General features: G+C 44.2%; 3 protein-coding genes across 4 annotated transcripts; 2 read left to right on the forward strand and 1 right to left on the reverse strand.

Annotated features, from left to right (window-relative positions):
* Positions 1 to 691: 691 nt before the first annotated feature.
* LOC105892767 (CD209 antigen-like protein E) lies at positions 692 to 4,087 on the forward strand. Its single transcript, XM_031561276.2, has 4 exons — positions 692 to 1,121; positions 2,292 to 2,443; positions 2,904 to 3,028; positions 3,264 to 4,087. Exons 1-4 carry the CDS (start codon positions 716 to 718, stop codon positions 3,430 to 3,432), a joined length of 852 nt encoding a protein of 283 aa, XP_031417136.1. The 5' UTR covers positions 692 to 715; the 3' UTR covers positions 3,433 to 4,087.
* A 30-nt stretch (positions 4,088 to 4,117) lies between these two features.
* LOC105892771 (UDP-glucuronosyltransferase 2C1-like) lies at positions 4,118 to 8,617 on the reverse strand. Of its 2 annotated transcripts, XM_042703233.1 has the most exons (3): positions 8,576 to 8,617; positions 7,696 to 7,755; positions 4,118 to 6,669 (listed from the first exon to the last, which is right to left on the reverse strand). In XM_042703233.1, the coding sequence occupies exon 3, from the start codon at positions 6,658 to 6,660 to the stop codon at positions 5,047 to 5,049; it is 1,614 nt and encodes a 537-aa protein (XP_042559167.1). In that variant the 5' UTR covers positions 6,661 to 6,669; positions 7,696 to 7,755; positions 8,576 to 8,617; the 3' UTR covers positions 4,118 to 5,046. The 2 variants fall into 2 exon arrangements, with proteins under 2 accessions (XP_042559167.1, XP_042559166.1); XM_042703232.1 differs by lacking the exons at positions 7,696 to 7,755; positions 8,576 to 8,617 and adding an exon at positions 7,827 to 8,064.
* Positions 8,618 to 8,664: 47 nt separating this feature from the next.
* Positions 8,665 to 11,864, forward strand: LOC105892783 (endonuclease domain-containing 1 protein-like). Its single transcript, XM_012819089.3, has 2 exons — positions 8,665 to 9,000; positions 10,246 to 11,864. Exons 1-2 carry the CDS (start codon positions 8,731 to 8,733, stop codon positions 10,876 to 10,878), a joined length of 903 nt encoding a protein of 300 aa, XP_012674543.2. The 5' UTR covers positions 8,665 to 8,730; the 3' UTR covers positions 10,879 to 11,864.
* The last annotated feature ends 4,125 nt before the right edge of the window (positions 11,865 to 15,989 follow it).

The raw sequence follows: 15,989 nt of genomic DNA on the forward strand, positions 1-15,989 counted from the left end.
CTGAAGTCTCGTTATCTCCGTTAGATAATCCCCCGGTGAGGAGGCCAGGTGAGGAGGCACAGGGTCCCCAGGTGAGGGGGCCCTTCGGGGCTGTGGTGTTCCTGGGGACCCTGTGCTGTGTCAGCCTGCTGTCCTCCGTGGTTCTTGCCATCCTGTGTGAGTATTTACTCCTTTTCAAAGACTTCAAAAACTCCTCTTCCCTCTCTCTCTCTGTAGACATATGCGTCTGATACTGAGCACTGTGTACCCTTTTAACTCTGGTATTTGTAGTTTCACAAATGTGTCTCTAAACTACACAGATACTGTACACACAAACAAATAATGTCAGCACTTCCAGTGTGCTCTCTGATCATTCTTGGCATGTTTTTTTGCTCCAGATGGCAAAGCACTGAGGTGCGATCTCAACCCAGAGGTTTCCAAGAAGATCCTCCGCTGCAGGAACCTCACAGATCAGCTCCTCGGCATCTCCGAGGCCCAGTCAGGACTGCAGAGATCCGTTAGGAACTTGACAGAACTCAACCAGCATCTGGAGGTCCAGTGTGACGAGCTCGCTAGCAACAACACCCAGCTCATTTCCATCAACTACAACCTCTCCCTGGGGGCTTCCCGCCATGAGGAGATAGTATATAATCTAACCGAAACCAACCAGCAGCTTAGTGAAGACAATGGCCAGCTAATTATACTCAATGGAGTGTTTGCAGAGGAGAGAGACAATATGTCTGCCGCCATTGGTGTTCTACGTAGACAGAATGACAACCTGACAGACTTACACCTACGAGAGCTGGAGAGAAGACAGGCACTGTTTTCCTTAAACACCAATTTGAGCAGGGAGTTAAGAGAGAGCGCCGAGAACAACACGCTACTCTGGGCGCAAAGCCAAGAACTCCTGGAACAGAGCGCTCTCCGAAACAGTGAGAACCTTGAACTGAGGGTGGCGGCGGAACGTGTACGCTCACAGAACAAGGAGTGTGAGAGAGTGATGCGGAACCTCACAGGAGCTCAAGAGAACGCTCAGAACTTCAGAAGAGAGGTTGCAGAGTTGAGAAACAGCAGCCAACACCTCCAAGGGGAACTCACATCTCTGGACTTCTATTGTCCCGTGGTTAACCAGACTACTCAGGGTAAGCCTTCTTCTTCAACCAACAGTCGTATTCACAGTTTTTCCCGATTGCTAAAACACGCTTAATGAAACTGGGGTCCATTTGATCCTCACCTACACATCACCTTCTTAGCACAGCAGCAGTCTTCCCTTGCAAATCTGTTATCACTTTTTTTGTATTGGTTTCACACATTTCTGACACATTTCTGACATTTCAAAACAGTTAACACAGATTTCATAGAAAGACTCATAACTCTATTGGGGTAACTGTGTTGAACAAAAGGAAAACATCCATACACAGCTGTCAGAAATTCCTTTAATGTACCTATGTGAAACTCCTTAGCACAAGTCTCCAGTCAGCAATCAGTTATTCATCGATAAAAGATGTCACCTCTGGGTTGCTATTTGTAAGGATGAATCAAAGTGGCCAAATGCATGTGTGTGTGTGTGTGTGTGTGTGTGTGTGTGTGTGTGTGTGTGTGTGTAATAAGGGTACTGTATTGATTCTTGGAGAAGAAAGAAGGCAGTTCATTAGCTGTGCCATGTTGAATGTCCGAATGTATCTTGTCTATGTGCTTGCTGTAGGTCTGTACATGTCAATGACAGTTCATGGGCACGGAAAGACCTGCACATACGAACAGTAGAATAAATGAGGAAAGCGTTGTCTTTTAGAACAGCATTTCAACAGGGCATCTTAAAAAAGTATAAAAAGTGCAAATGCAGCAGAGGAGGTTATCTCCAGTTAAATCATCTTGGGGCGGGGGGGGGGGGGGGGGGGGATACAATTCATGCTGTGATATATTGCTTGCCTTTTTTGGACACATACTATATGTGAAGTATCAACACATGGCACAGGCATATAGCACAAATTAAGGTTGAACTTGTTCATATTGATATCTGCATTTTATATTTAGTTGTCCATTGTGTAATTACTGATTAATTATTGACATTAATTTGCTTCAGTGTGCTTCTGTTCCAGTCTGTGCTAATTGTTTTGAAAACGTGACATCAGCAGGAACAAAAGTGTGTAAGCAATCGCTAAAAACTGTATTAACACTTCCTGTAACCTTAGTAGGACCATCTACGATTCCCATTTGATATGCATGGTTTAGTGTAAGCCACTTAAATCAGCAATTGTAAATTACTCAAAACATGATTCTGCTCCTCAACATGTTCCTTCTCTGGCCTGTAGAGCGGCGATGTAGGTCATGTGAAGATGGATGGAACCACTTCAGGTCCAAGTGCTACTTCTTCTCCAGGGACTCCAACAGTTGGGCCCATGGCAGGACCCAGTGTCTGTCACAGGGGGCTGATCTGCTAGTCATCAACAGCCGTGAAGAGCAGGTATAAGAGGGGTTAGGGTTGGGGTTGTAATGGCCAGCAGCCTCAATGTACTGCAGCCAAAGGACAATTAAAATGATTTTAGGTCCCAGTTGTTATCACAACGGCCTTGTTACAGTGTAATGAAGCCATTAGAAGCACTGATTTACAGAGAGTAAAAGCAGATCGAACTTTGTATTCTCATAGGCTTAGGGTTTGAACTACTCTGTTTGCTGAGTGCTCTTGTTTACAACTTGTTATGTGTTACACTGCACTTAAAGGTGCATTTACATTTTAACAATGGCTATTTACATAATACACATTGTTGCCAGATATTGAACACAAATTTGAAATTGATAAAACATAAATAACATAAAGTTGGAAATGCTAAATATGACAATGATGCTATATTTGTTTGCATTGACTATGAGTAAACACTGTCTATAATTGACTGTAATTGACTTCCCTCCCTCCTCCTTTTCAGAGATTTGTCTTTGGAATGAGCTGGAGGCTACACCCAGAGGAGAGAGCCTGGGTTGGGATGACAGACGCAGAGACAGAGGGGGAGTGGAGATGGGTGGATGGCAGTCTGGTCAGAGACAATGTTCAGTAAGACCTATGATACACTTCACATTGCTGTGGAGAAAATGTTAGTGTGAATTGGACATTTGTACTTCTGGAGTTTTAATTATTTAACATTTTAACAGTGCGACATTTTAAGTATTTTTTTGGTATTTTTTTTAATCATTTCTGCATTTTAAAAATGTACTGTAGTTGAAAATAACTAAAGTCAGTGAATTGACTATTGATGATTTGCTTTGGGATAAAATTAAACTGTCCACAGGTACTGGGTTCAGCGGGCTGATGGCAGCAGTGAGCCGGATGATTGGCGGGTGTCAGACGAGCAGGGAGAGGACTGTGGGCACATTGACACGGTGGAGACTGAGCTCAGCTGCTGGATGGACGCACCCTGCCACGCCCACTTCAGATGGATATGTGAGAAGGCCCTGTAGGTTCCTATGGCAACAGTGGAACCTGACACCAGAACCCTGCAGGTTCCACAAAGGCTGTTCTCCGTAACAACAGATTTACTTTAAAATTGAAAAGGAACAGTACTCTGCTGGTTGTCAGGCCAACAATAGAACCTTGAGTATTTTACCAGTCATAGAACTAGACATTCTAATTCTGTGATGCTGATTGAAGTCCTTTGCTATTTCTAACCACAGTGGGATTTGAACTTTCATAGGCATACAGCATTTATTTAATCAATCATTCTAAGCTAATTACAACAGAACAGATTGCCATTGAGAATATGGTTGAAGGTACACCCACGCATTTCTGTTAAGGAGCCCTTAGGTTCCATGTAAATCTGACAAAGCCTTTTACTTGTGTCTAGTCTTGATAATTGCTTCAGCTCCAATAAGTCAAGCAGTGAAGTGTCATCTCAAATGGTGGCCTACTCAAAGTGTCTTTCATCAAATATGAGTAAAGGGGAATGAAAAGTATCAGAATGTACAGAACGTAATTTAACAGACCTGTAATAAATGATCTGAGTCAGGTATATGGAGTTGTCTGGAGTGATGAGGACAAACAAGGCACTATTTTATTCCACAGAGAATGACAGAGTTGCCAGCATTGCAACATTCCAACATTGAAATAAATGTTTGTATTTTGAAATGTGTGTGATCATAATTTCAATTAAGTTCAACTAAATTTTATTTATATAGCACCAAAACAACACAATTGTATCGCTGATTGGGTGATACACTGTATCATCAAAATTCACAAAACAGCAATGCAAGTGTCCATTTTCTGTCCAACATGTGAAATAAAAAAAAGGATATGCATAATCAAATATGAAATACATGAACAAAATACAATATCTGACGTTGTAATAGCCAGATTTGTCCGGTAACTGAATATCTAGGTTACACCCGAAGCTTATTTACTGACAACAACAATAGGCTCCAATCAAACACAAAAGGACACCCAGGCAGCCTAAGTGGGGTAATGATTCCTATAAACAAAACTAGTTTGTCTAGAGAGCTTACTGTTGGTCCAACCAAGAGCGTTCACTCAGAAAGAACCATACGAGTGCACTCTACTCTAGAAACAAAAATCTTTACTGTAGAAAACAAGGGTGCAATCAAGAACCCTTCAGTTGGAACTCTTTGAAGGTATATCAAGTATTCTTTGTTAATAATAGGTATAGAATCCCTTTGGATATTTAAGAATCCCTTAGTGTTGTTTGAGTTATGAACCCATGAACATTTTTTTATGTAAATAAACATTTTGTAGTGTAAGGTAAAGCTGCCACCTGGATGAATGATCCCTGTCCCTAAAGGTACACTATCTAATATCCTTTCCTACGAAAACTGCTTCTAGACTCACAGCAATCAGGGCCTTCTTTAGGCATAAATTCAGAAAATTTGAGTTATTTTATTGCATTTCTTTACAGTTCACTGGCCTTAAAAAACAACAGTTCAAAGGAATATTGCGAATCATCGTATTTTTTCCACTGTTCCTTCAGAAAAACATGATTAGTGTAAATACTTTATAATGCTTGACAACAAAGCCTACATGATTGCACCTTTTACTGATTAAACTCATCTTTAGTGTCCATTCATTCATTCCAGCTTTGGTTTGCTCCTTCTGCACAGTCTGAGACACAGGAAGCGAAGTGTGCCCACCACAACACCCACAATCACTGCCAACACCACAGCCAGGAACGCGATCACGTCCAGGGAGTGGTACGAGTACCAGGGCATCTTGTACGACTCGGTGCGCAAGTGTGCCGCCCCTTTGTGCCGCATCACAAACTCCGTCCAGAAGATGGCGCTGTCTAAGGGTGGCATGGGCCGGTCCCTGTGGAGCCGGGAGAGGCGCTGCATGTTCTCGCGATACGAGGGCACATGGAGCACCTCCTGCAGCACCTCCCAGAAGCTCTGGCTGTCGATCTTCGTGACGTCCAGGACCTTGGCCGCGCCACGCACCTCCATCCTCAGCACGTTCTCATACTGATCGAACAGAAGTGGAACGCCGACAATCGGTACACCGTGGTATATGGCCTCGTAGATGCCGTTCGTGCCACCGTGAGCAACAAAGGCCCTGACTTTGGGATGTCCCAGGAGGTCGTTCTGGGGCATCCATTTCACCAGCATGGTGTTGTTGCCCAGGTTGTTGGGGCGCTCGCCTAGGTGCCTCCAAATGACCCTCTGCGGGAGGCGGGCGAAGGCGGCAGCGATCTCCGAGGTGATTTCGATGGGCAGGCCTTTCACCAGCGTGCCCAGGGACATCAGAACGACCCCGTGCTCTCCGGAACCCTCCACGAAGGCCGCCAGGTCCGCAGACAGAGGCTCGGAAGGCTTGCACTGGAAGCCGCCGATGTAGACGATGTTCGGCATGGTCGGGCGAGGGTACTCGAAGACGAAGTCCACCCGCATCAGCCAGAGGTCGCTGGCCTGCAGCAGGTGGTAGAAGTTCACATCTGGGCCAAAGTACTTGGCCACAATGCGGTCGTAGTGCGGGCTGACCACATACCTGTCGATGCAGATGTTAAGGAGGAAGTGTAGCGCATTCTTCAAGCGCTCTGCGAAGGTCATCTTGTCGGACACGTTCGAACCCGAGGTGGGGACATAGGATATGGGGGAGGGGGCCACCACAAAGTGCCCCTCCCCACTGGTGATCCAGCGCACATTAAACACGGTGGGCAGCTGAAGCTCGTGGGCCACCAGAACCCCCGCAGGGAGGCCCGGGTCCGTCAGAACTAGGTCGTACTGCGTCTCCTTTAGCCTGTCCATCAGCGCCTGGTTTTCAAACATCTGCACGGCCAGCTGGCTGGCCTGCCTGTGGATATCCGATAGTCCGTTCAGTAGCTCCCACCAGAAAGAGGCGTAGGCAAGAACGGAGGCCCCGGCCTTCTGGATCTCCAGCATCCTGCTCAGGAAAGACACAAAGAAGTCCTCGTCCTCGATGTTGATGGCCTGGGGCAGGGTGACGGTGATGGAGTTGTAGTGGGGGGACACGTCCTTGATGTACCAGCTGCTGGCGGTGCGCACCACTGTGATCTGGTGGCCGCGCTCGTGGAGACCCTGGATAAGGAGCTTCATGTTGACCCAGTGGCTGCCGTCTACGGGGAAGACCAGGACTTTACCGGCACGCGCCCCAGACAGAAAGGATGGGGAGAGGAGCATCCCCCAGAGGCACAACAGGAAACAGCTCCGTCTGCCTGGGCTTATCATGGTGCCCCTCTGCAAACAGCAAACCAATCAATTAATCAATTCATTAATTAATTCAGCAATCAATCAATCAACCAATCAAATTAATCATCAGACTAAACTGCTTAAAAGGTTAAAATCACAGCCTCTCACTGACCGACTTGTGAACGTTTTTATAAGAACCAGGAGTCTGTCCAAAGTTCTGTTTTTATAAGGCAGTACTGTGTGCATAGACCATGGTAGTTGTGTAATCCCCTATTCACACAAAGCAGGGCATCCGGGACTTAACCCAAGTGGAATGCTTAAAGCTGATCTTCTCAAAAGGGACAAAACAAAAAACATTTCAGGCATACACCCCTAGAATTCCTTCCAGTGTAGGGAATAACCGAGCAAAGATGAAAACCTCACATAAAATGTGCCTAGCATGGGTGTGTGTGTGTTTGTGTATGCAAATATACACACACACACATATGTGTCTGTGTGTGTATGTGTTTGCCTCCATTGTGGTATATTTGTGCGAGTGTGTGTGTGTGTGTGTGTGTGTGTGTGTGTGTGTGTGTGTGCGAAAGAGAGAGAGAGAAAGAGAGAGCAAGAAAGAGAGAGAGAGAGTGGTTGCGTGACTGTGTGTGTGCGCGTGTGCACATGTGCGTGTGAAGAGATAGTTATATGTGAGGACACGTTACCCGGCTGACCCCTAACACAAAACACACTTCCTGTTCACCATAACACCTTGGGGAGTTCTCCCCCACATCCAAACCCTCACGGCATACCCTCCCCCTAAAAAGGTCCTGTGTAACTGTTTCAAGAACAGCACAACTTTGCATCCTCTATAAGTCACAATAATACATAAGTGCTTGACTGCAGATCTAAGAACAGTGACTGCGATCGGATTTTGTTTTTCCTGTGTTCTCTAACTTGAAATCATGGCAACAACATCCTCCAAACATTCACAGTGTCATGCTTGCCGTAAGTAATGCATTTCTTGTTGTTGCATTGAAGCTTTACTTTACATGTCTTACTCATAAACATACTTTATTAGCAGTTTTACTGCTGTCTTACATGCAAAGATGATCACTGCTCCATCAGACTTTTGTGTGAAGAAGACCAGCTATCATCTATCTGACATGAGATAAAAAATACAAACATTACATTTAGTCTCATTAGAAAGAAGAGATAATACTTCACATTACCTTGACTCTGCAGCTTTCGGTGCAGAAAATAGGACTCTGAGTATAGTCTACAGAAACTGAGTAGGTTCCTATCCAAAGCCGAACGGTGCTGTTATGCAATACTGGGAGAGGTTGGTCGAAGGGTAAAGAAACATTTGAATATGGACTATAGTCAGGCCAGGGAGTTCGGGTATGTGTGGGAAGGGAAGCTGTGTGGGGAGGGGAGATCAGCTTGGCAGCCACACTCCTCCCCCTCCACTTCCTTCCCGTCTGTCCAGCCATAGACCAAACAGCTTTTACTCCCTCCCCAAACAGCTTGGATGCTCTCAGACAAGGCAGCGTGAGTTATTAATGCAAGCACATGATAGCACGAGATGGGAGGGGAGAAAATAACACTTCTCGAATAATGTGAAGAGTTCCACGAAAGACGGTAAACTTCTCGTCACCCACAACATGTTTCCCAGATCCTCTGAACTGCTGAGTCGCCGTTCTGCTTGCACTAGGGGGGCCAGGCCCTGGGCTCTGTAAAGCGCCTTGAGACAATTGTATTGTTTTGGCGCTATATAAATAACATGGAATTGAATTGAATTAGTGCGGATTCGGTCCATGTCTGTCCCCGTGTCGGTTTCAGGGTTGATTCAATTAAATAGATGACGGTGTGATTTCAATACATTGTAAACGTCAACGTTAAATGTAGTAGCATATTGTGTAAAGGGATCGCATAAAACATTTACATAAAACAAAGCTGTCATGCTGATGAGTGCACTTACCGTAACTTCATGAACAGTTCCCCTTTCCCTTTCCCTCTCTTTCTCTATGTATCGCTCTCTCTCTCTCACGCACACAGCCTCAGTACACCTCTACAGGAATACCTCTCTACAGCTGGTGATCTTCTCTGTGCATTTTTACCAGGAATATTCTCACAATGAAATACTCGCTTTATTTGTTTGCTATCAGCGCACTCTACCCTATTTCTCATGGAGACGTAGGGGATTTCTCGCCCTGTGTAAACTATTTCTACCGGGATTGGCCACCCAGTGGGATTGAGGGTACCCCCATATGTCAGAATTACGAGAACAGGTATCACTTCGCCACACTGTACAGCCGTGAGCGCCGGTCGCCGTGGTTCTCTGCGTACTTGTACACAACTCCAGCGGGTAAAAGGCCAAAGGGAAACTGGAAGTATGAACCACAGGTAAGTCTGTTTGGACGATTTTGAACTATTTGAATTAAGACTGTGAAACAGCGTTACAATTAGAGACAAATGCGTCACAAAATGTAAGTCGAATGTTTACATATTATATATTATTTTGCAAGGAAACATGCAAAACATGACCTTTCTTGAAATAAATGACTAAGTATAAATCTGTAGTATATTGACCGCGGTAAAGTCAAGGTGAAAACTCAATACTGGCCGGACATGATCATTTACAGGTTGAGAGTATTCTCTGATTCTATTGGAACACAGTTTTAATGCGTTTTATGGGTGACGTTTCCTCATGATACTCTGCATCTGTATCTGTTCCCTATTTCATCTCAGAGTCGGTTTGTCAGTTGATTTTTAAACAGAGGAAGTGGTGCAGGTCACTGCAAAAGTTGTGATTTGTGGGTTACAGCAGTTCTCTAGCACCGGCAAAGCAATGGCATGCTTAATCAAAAGTGTGTGTGTGTGTGTGTGTGTGTGGGTGGGGTGGGGGGGGGGGGGGGGTATGGTCCAGCGTGGAGGAAACGGTTTCATGTTTGAGGGTGTTTGAATGCCCGATATCTCTAAATAACTCATACTAAGGAACCAAACTGATTTCTAAATGAGGCTTTATTTTGCAACACAGTACCAACATCTTAAAATAGATTTGGTAGTGTGAGAAGATAATAGAAGCACTTGAAAATGGAACTGCATGTTCCTTAATGCAATAGGAAGCCAGGGAGGCGCTCAGCATATGGAGGATGGTCTTATCTCACTAAGCCTCGACCTGAAATATGTGTCATTATAGTACACATCATACAAACTACTTATGTGATAGGCTTTACTTATACGTCACTAATATGATGAAGAAACAAGAATACTTTTTCACAGAGGTCAGAGACACAAAATGTGCTTGATCGTGTCTCCTAGGGGCTTCCACAGGGCCCGGGGCTTTTGGGCTGCTGTTAACCCTGGGCCAAACTAAGACAAACGGATGCTTGAGGTGGTGTGCTTGTAGTGTGCTTAGAAAATATACAAGTATAGTCCACACATTTTCAACGAGTTGGCTTCGGACTGTAAGCTTCACCTCACTGGTGCTGAAGTATTGCCCTGCAGGACTGATAAAATCCCAGCGGCGTTATGTGATCTATGTCTGTTTCAATAGGACCAAAGGATGAAATGGCAACAGTAATATTTAGTATCCAATATCCAGAATGTAATAGCCACTTTTTTAATTATCTAACATTTCCCTCCCAGCTGGCCAACTCCAAAGCCGATGGTGCAATGGTCCGTTTCCCCATACCTCCTCACAAAGTGGACCAGAACGTGGTTGAGAGCCAGGCGGTGCAGCAGGACTACACAAACTCCAGCTACACCCGCGGCCACCTCAACCCCAGTCTGCACCACCAGGACCGCATCGACCGCCGGTCCACGTTCACCCTGACCAATGCGGTGCCCCAGACTCAGGAGTCCAACGGCGGGCCGTGGGCGGATCTGGAGGACCACGTCAACAAGACTCTGAACCAGTATTGTTTTGGCCGCGCACACATTGTCACCGGCATCATTCCTTACCGGGTGGACCGCTGGCTGAAGGATGAACACCGAGTGGCCATACCCGAGTATCTGTGGTCGGCTTACTGCTGTCCGTCCTACAGCCAGAACCTTCCGGAAAGCCTCAGGAAAACGTTCCCCACGTTTGCTGCCATTGGCCGCAACGATCCCAACAGCACGGAGGAAATTGTTCCCGTTGACAGGACAAAGAAAGAGAATGTCGGCTATGACGTGAGGGCGATGTCCCTCGCAGATCTTGAGATGTACCTCAGAGAGAGATACAGGAGAGAAATTACTGTTTTCAGAAATCAGTGTTTGGAGTCACAAGATTATCTTTGATTTTGGAATTGGAATGGTGTCATTGCAATGTGATTGGCCCCAGATGATAGATGTGAAAATGGTGCTGAATATTATCAGGTAGACTACTATAATAAAATGTACTACTATAAATGTGCTACTATAAATATGTGCTCCTTGATATAAGACAATGTTGAATAGATCATGATTTCATGTCATGGCACATATTACAGGTGTTTACAGGAGACAAAAAAAATAATATATATCCTATTTTCTTTTCTTCAATGACTTCCAAACTTACCTCTGCACAATTTGACACTGGATAAGTGGACAGGTTTCTTTGTTGGCTATCTAGCACTAGCTTGATAAGCAGGCCTCTGTGTCCTGTAGCTTTGATTAACTAGAGCAGGGGTCTCAAACTCAAATTACCGGGGGGCCGAAGAGCGTCCGGTCTTGTCAGTGGGGGGCCAGATTTTTTTCATCTGTTGGCTTGCCTATCACAATACTGTAGAAACCACTTTTGAGTGTGGCAAATTTAGCATGTGTGATCAGTGGTACAATGGTTAGTGTTGTTGAACTACAAGTAAATCACCTGAGTTTCAATTCCTGGGCAATGCAAGACGCTCTTTGGATAAAGGTGTTTGTTATAGTTAAATTTTTGGATCACTTTGTCTCATTGTGCATCAGTGCTGTGGTGAAAGCCACAAACTCATCAGTCATAAGTCACAAGATCATTTGGAGTTATGACAAGAATTTACCACTAGGTGTCAGACTGATACAGCAATTCTCACAGTTATTGTTTGTTTCGGATGTGATTAGTCACAGTGATGAAGTCAGTATGAGTTTCTGTCCCTCACTGACGAGTTTTCCTTCTTGAAAAATGACACACACAAAACACACTTATCGTGTGTGTACACACACTCACACACATATTAACAGTGTAACAAAAGCAAGTAATGTGATGCTTTGATTTGATATGACCAAATGCTTGACTTGCTTTGACATAATAATAAAAGTATAATCTATCACTCTCTCTCTCTTTCTCTCACACAAACACACACACACACACACACACACACTATTCACACTATCAGCACTTAAAAATAACCACTATGTGCACTCTGTGAGCCATGCCACCGATGTGCACTGACATACTGCAGCAAGTGAGAGCAATTCAAGAAGCCTTGTTGTTATATGTCCAGTCACTAGACAGAGAGAAAGGCTTATTTTCTGTGGCATGAGAAATGTTCACCCCAAGGGCTTATACTGAAACTACCTTCAAGCATATGCCATGCGCCGTTATAATATAGACACGACCTCGATGAAATATGACGAAAAACTTTCTGGAGAGGTGGTGAGATGTTGAGACTTGTACCCTGCACACCAAAGGAACGTCCACTGAGGTACTAGTCAAACCAACTGTGTGCTATCCCTTCAGATAGCATACAGAGAGGGGTGTCATGGTGCACTGTGTCAAAGGCCGTTGACACGTCTAGTAAAAACAGAACTGATGACTAACCAGAGACTTTTGCTTCGGTCACAGATAAAAGAGCAGTTTCCATTAAATGACCTCTCTTAAAACCAGACTGCTTGTGGTCTAGCGAATTATTCTGAAACGGGAAACAGAAACGTGAAGACAACCTTTACAAGAATCTTTGACATAAAGGGAAAGAGGGTGGCAATATATAATTCTATATTTAATCTATAATTGTTCACATCATATGGGTTAAAACTGCACTAGGAAACTCTTACAATAACACTTTTGTCATATTTGCTGAAACTGACAGTAACACATGAGACTGATGAAATCACGCTCCTGTGGCTCCCTCTAGTGGTCATAATGCCATTTGCAGAAATCCAACACAACCGAATCAAAACAACCAATCAGAGCTAGGAGGAGTGCTTGACGGAGTGTCAATCACTGCTCTTACACACGCTGCGGACAACTGGGGACTCTTGAAAGTAGAAAATAGTTTCCTACTGTCTGTGTCAGCCTTTTTTGTTGGTAGAATACCTTTTTAGTAGCTTTGACTGAGGAAGACAAGGCAGATAAAAGAGACTGCTAGTTACCAACATCATTGGCATTTTAGATTTATGACATTTTCTCTCAGCAGCTCTAAGTTCCTTTACGTATATTATCAGTGAGACAAGAGTGACAGGGATTCGTACGAACAGGTCTTGTGGATAGAGGACACACATTATCCAGACAAGAGCTCACTGTAGAGCAAAGATTCTCCATGGCATCATTAATCTCTAGTGATGAGAATGAACTCAGAGTAGATTAGATGCAACCAAGGGGGAGAACTCTTCTGTAGTAAAATTATGTGACAGTATGAGGTCTATCCTTACCAGCCTCATAAGTAGGAGGGCTGTGAACACATTAGTTAAATAAGGACAAGCACTCTACTGAACAAAAATTGTCCATATGAATATTCATATTACCAAGGATTAGTGATGTACTACTATATATATATAAACTGTGTTTGTGTCTGTGTAAGATAAATTCAGTTAAGTACGAATTTATTAACAAAACTTATTTTTATTAACAATGAATTTGGCCTTATAGAAAATCAGAGTCTATGCATAAGAACACAATGTGAAACACAAAGACATACAGAGAGCAGAGCCTGAGAAACAGGAGAGCCTACAGTCCATCCGGCTTAGCAAGGTCAAGGCAGTGGCTACTTAGTATGTTTGAAGCTCGGGCGGAAGATGAAATGTTTGGAGTTTCCAGACAGATAAGACAGATGGGAGTAGAGGCGCTCTCAAAGCCATGATTGTCACACAGAAATGATGTGTTATTGCAGAGAACTAAGATGCATGTGTGACGGTGGTCAAACTTAGGACTGACGAATACTGCAACTGATTCTTTTATTCCTGTTCAGGCAAATATCACAATTGGTACACAGCATCGTTGACAGGCAAACTTTTTCCTGTCTCATTTAAACAACACATTAATCACGCACAAGTAAAACAGCGCACAAACTATTTAAACAACAATGCACATATTTCACACATATAACACTATTGTAACAGCAACATACCTGTTCAGGCAAATATCACAATTGGTACACAGCATCTGCACCAATAAAATCAAATGTCAAAATACATTCAGTACGGCAGTACAGTTAGCTAGCTTACGGTACGTGGAGAATGGGAAATTCCCAGCGAACTAGCTAGCTAATCAGTATGTATCATGATGAACCTCGTGGTATACAAAATATGATAAAACTCTCTGCCCATTGATAAAACGTATTTACAAACAACAAAATACATACTAATCATATAAACTACATGTAATATGTCGAAGTTGTCGACATTTATTGCATTCATCAATCTGTAAGTTTATAAATCATCAGGGTCATTTTGTACAGTGGACCTACCGTTGACAGGCAAACTTTTTCTGTCTAGTAACGGCAACAGTACACACATATAAACTGCCGACCTGCAGTACACCACAGCTCCAGAGGTGGCTCCAAAACACCAACATTATTTACAACTGAATTATGGCGAAACTCATTATATATACATTATATTGTTAAACGGATTTTTCAACTCCGTTACACCCACCGCTTCTGAATTTCGCCCATAATCGTTAGATGAACAAGGCATTACATTCACAATAGTGGTCAATAAAGCACTTAACATGACATGGTTACACAAATACTCCAACTTGAAAAGTATCCCCAAAAGGATGAAGTGGAAAGAGAGCGGCACCTTGCTCACTACCAGCTTCTGGAAGTAGGATGCAGTCTACACCCCACACAAACCATATCCCATACATAGAAAAAGGTCCCTACAGGTACACTCAGACACATCCATGGTGAAGTAATCAAAAATATCTAAATTACCCAAAGAATACACTGAAATTTACTAAAACCCAACTATATATACATATATATATACAAAAGAATACCTATTTCACTGGAATAGTTGAAACATTGAATTATTGGCTTTGTCAACAAGCTGACTGGTATCCCTGACAATACCCCATTGAGACATCTGATACAACAGACGCTTAACCGGTCTAAGTATACGTCCAGCACGAGATCTGGCTTCGTGAATACTGCTTGAATCAGACTGAATGGAAGGTGGTATTGTAATGTGTACCTCATCTGAGTGGCTGGAATGCAAAGACTGTGTGGGCGTACCCTGAGTGTCAGCCGTTGGGCCATTTGTGTGACTGTGTTCAGAACTCTCTGTCTGTGACTGGGTTTGCAAACTGCCCACATGCTCAGACTCTTTGTTCGTACTCAAGACATCCCTAAGTGAACCATCCCCCACCTGGCTGTCCACACCCACAGTTGTCATATTGCTGACCCACTCGTGAGTTCTGGTCCTGGCGTCTTCCTCATCCACAACAGGCATCATTCCATCCATGTCAGTGACATCACTTGATTCCTTCTCGCAGGAGGACACAGAGGTCTGATCTGAGAGACTCTCCACATCCACAACAGGCAACATTCCATCCATGTCACTGACATCGCTTGACTCATTCTCGCAGGAGGACACAAAGGTCTGATCTGAGAGACTGTCCACATCCACAGGCAAGAAGTTAACAAGCATCAGCAAGTTACGGTGCACAACTCTCTCTTGACCAGTCACTGGGTTCCTAATCCGATATGTATGAGAGGAGGCATTCATGCTCACAACAATGTACACTGTGGACTCCCATCGGTCCGCTGTCTTACGCTTCCCTCTCTCACGTTTGTTCGAGACCAGGACCCGGTCACCTGCAGAGATTGATTTCCCTTTTACACGGCGGTTATAGAGTTCAGCTTGACGACCCTGCCTCTTTATCAACATGTCCCTGAGCAATAGCCATGGCCTCTTGAAGGTCTTTTGTGAGAGACACCACATAGCTATCATAACTACTGATCTCTGGATCTTTCAAGATGTTCTTGAAGAGGACATCAACTGGAAGACGTGGAACTCTACCATACATGAGATAGAAAGGGGGGTAGCCTGTAGTCTCATGCACGGTGCAGTTATACATGAATGTCAGGGTCTGGAGGTGACGAGGCCAATTGTGCTTTGCATCAGGCGGGAGGGCTCGAATCATGTTACCCAGCGTTCTGTTGAAACGTTCTACGCTGCCATTGCCCATTGGATGGTATGGTGTCGTCCTGGACTTCCTCACACCCGCGACCTTC

Source organism: Clupea harengus, chromosome 23, assembly GCF_900700415.2.
Source record: "Clupea harengus chromosome 23, Ch_v2.0.2, whole genome shotgun sequence".
NCBI classification, from domain to species: domain Eukaryota; kingdom Metazoa; phylum Chordata; class Actinopteri; order Clupeiformes; family Clupeidae; genus Clupea; species Clupea harengus.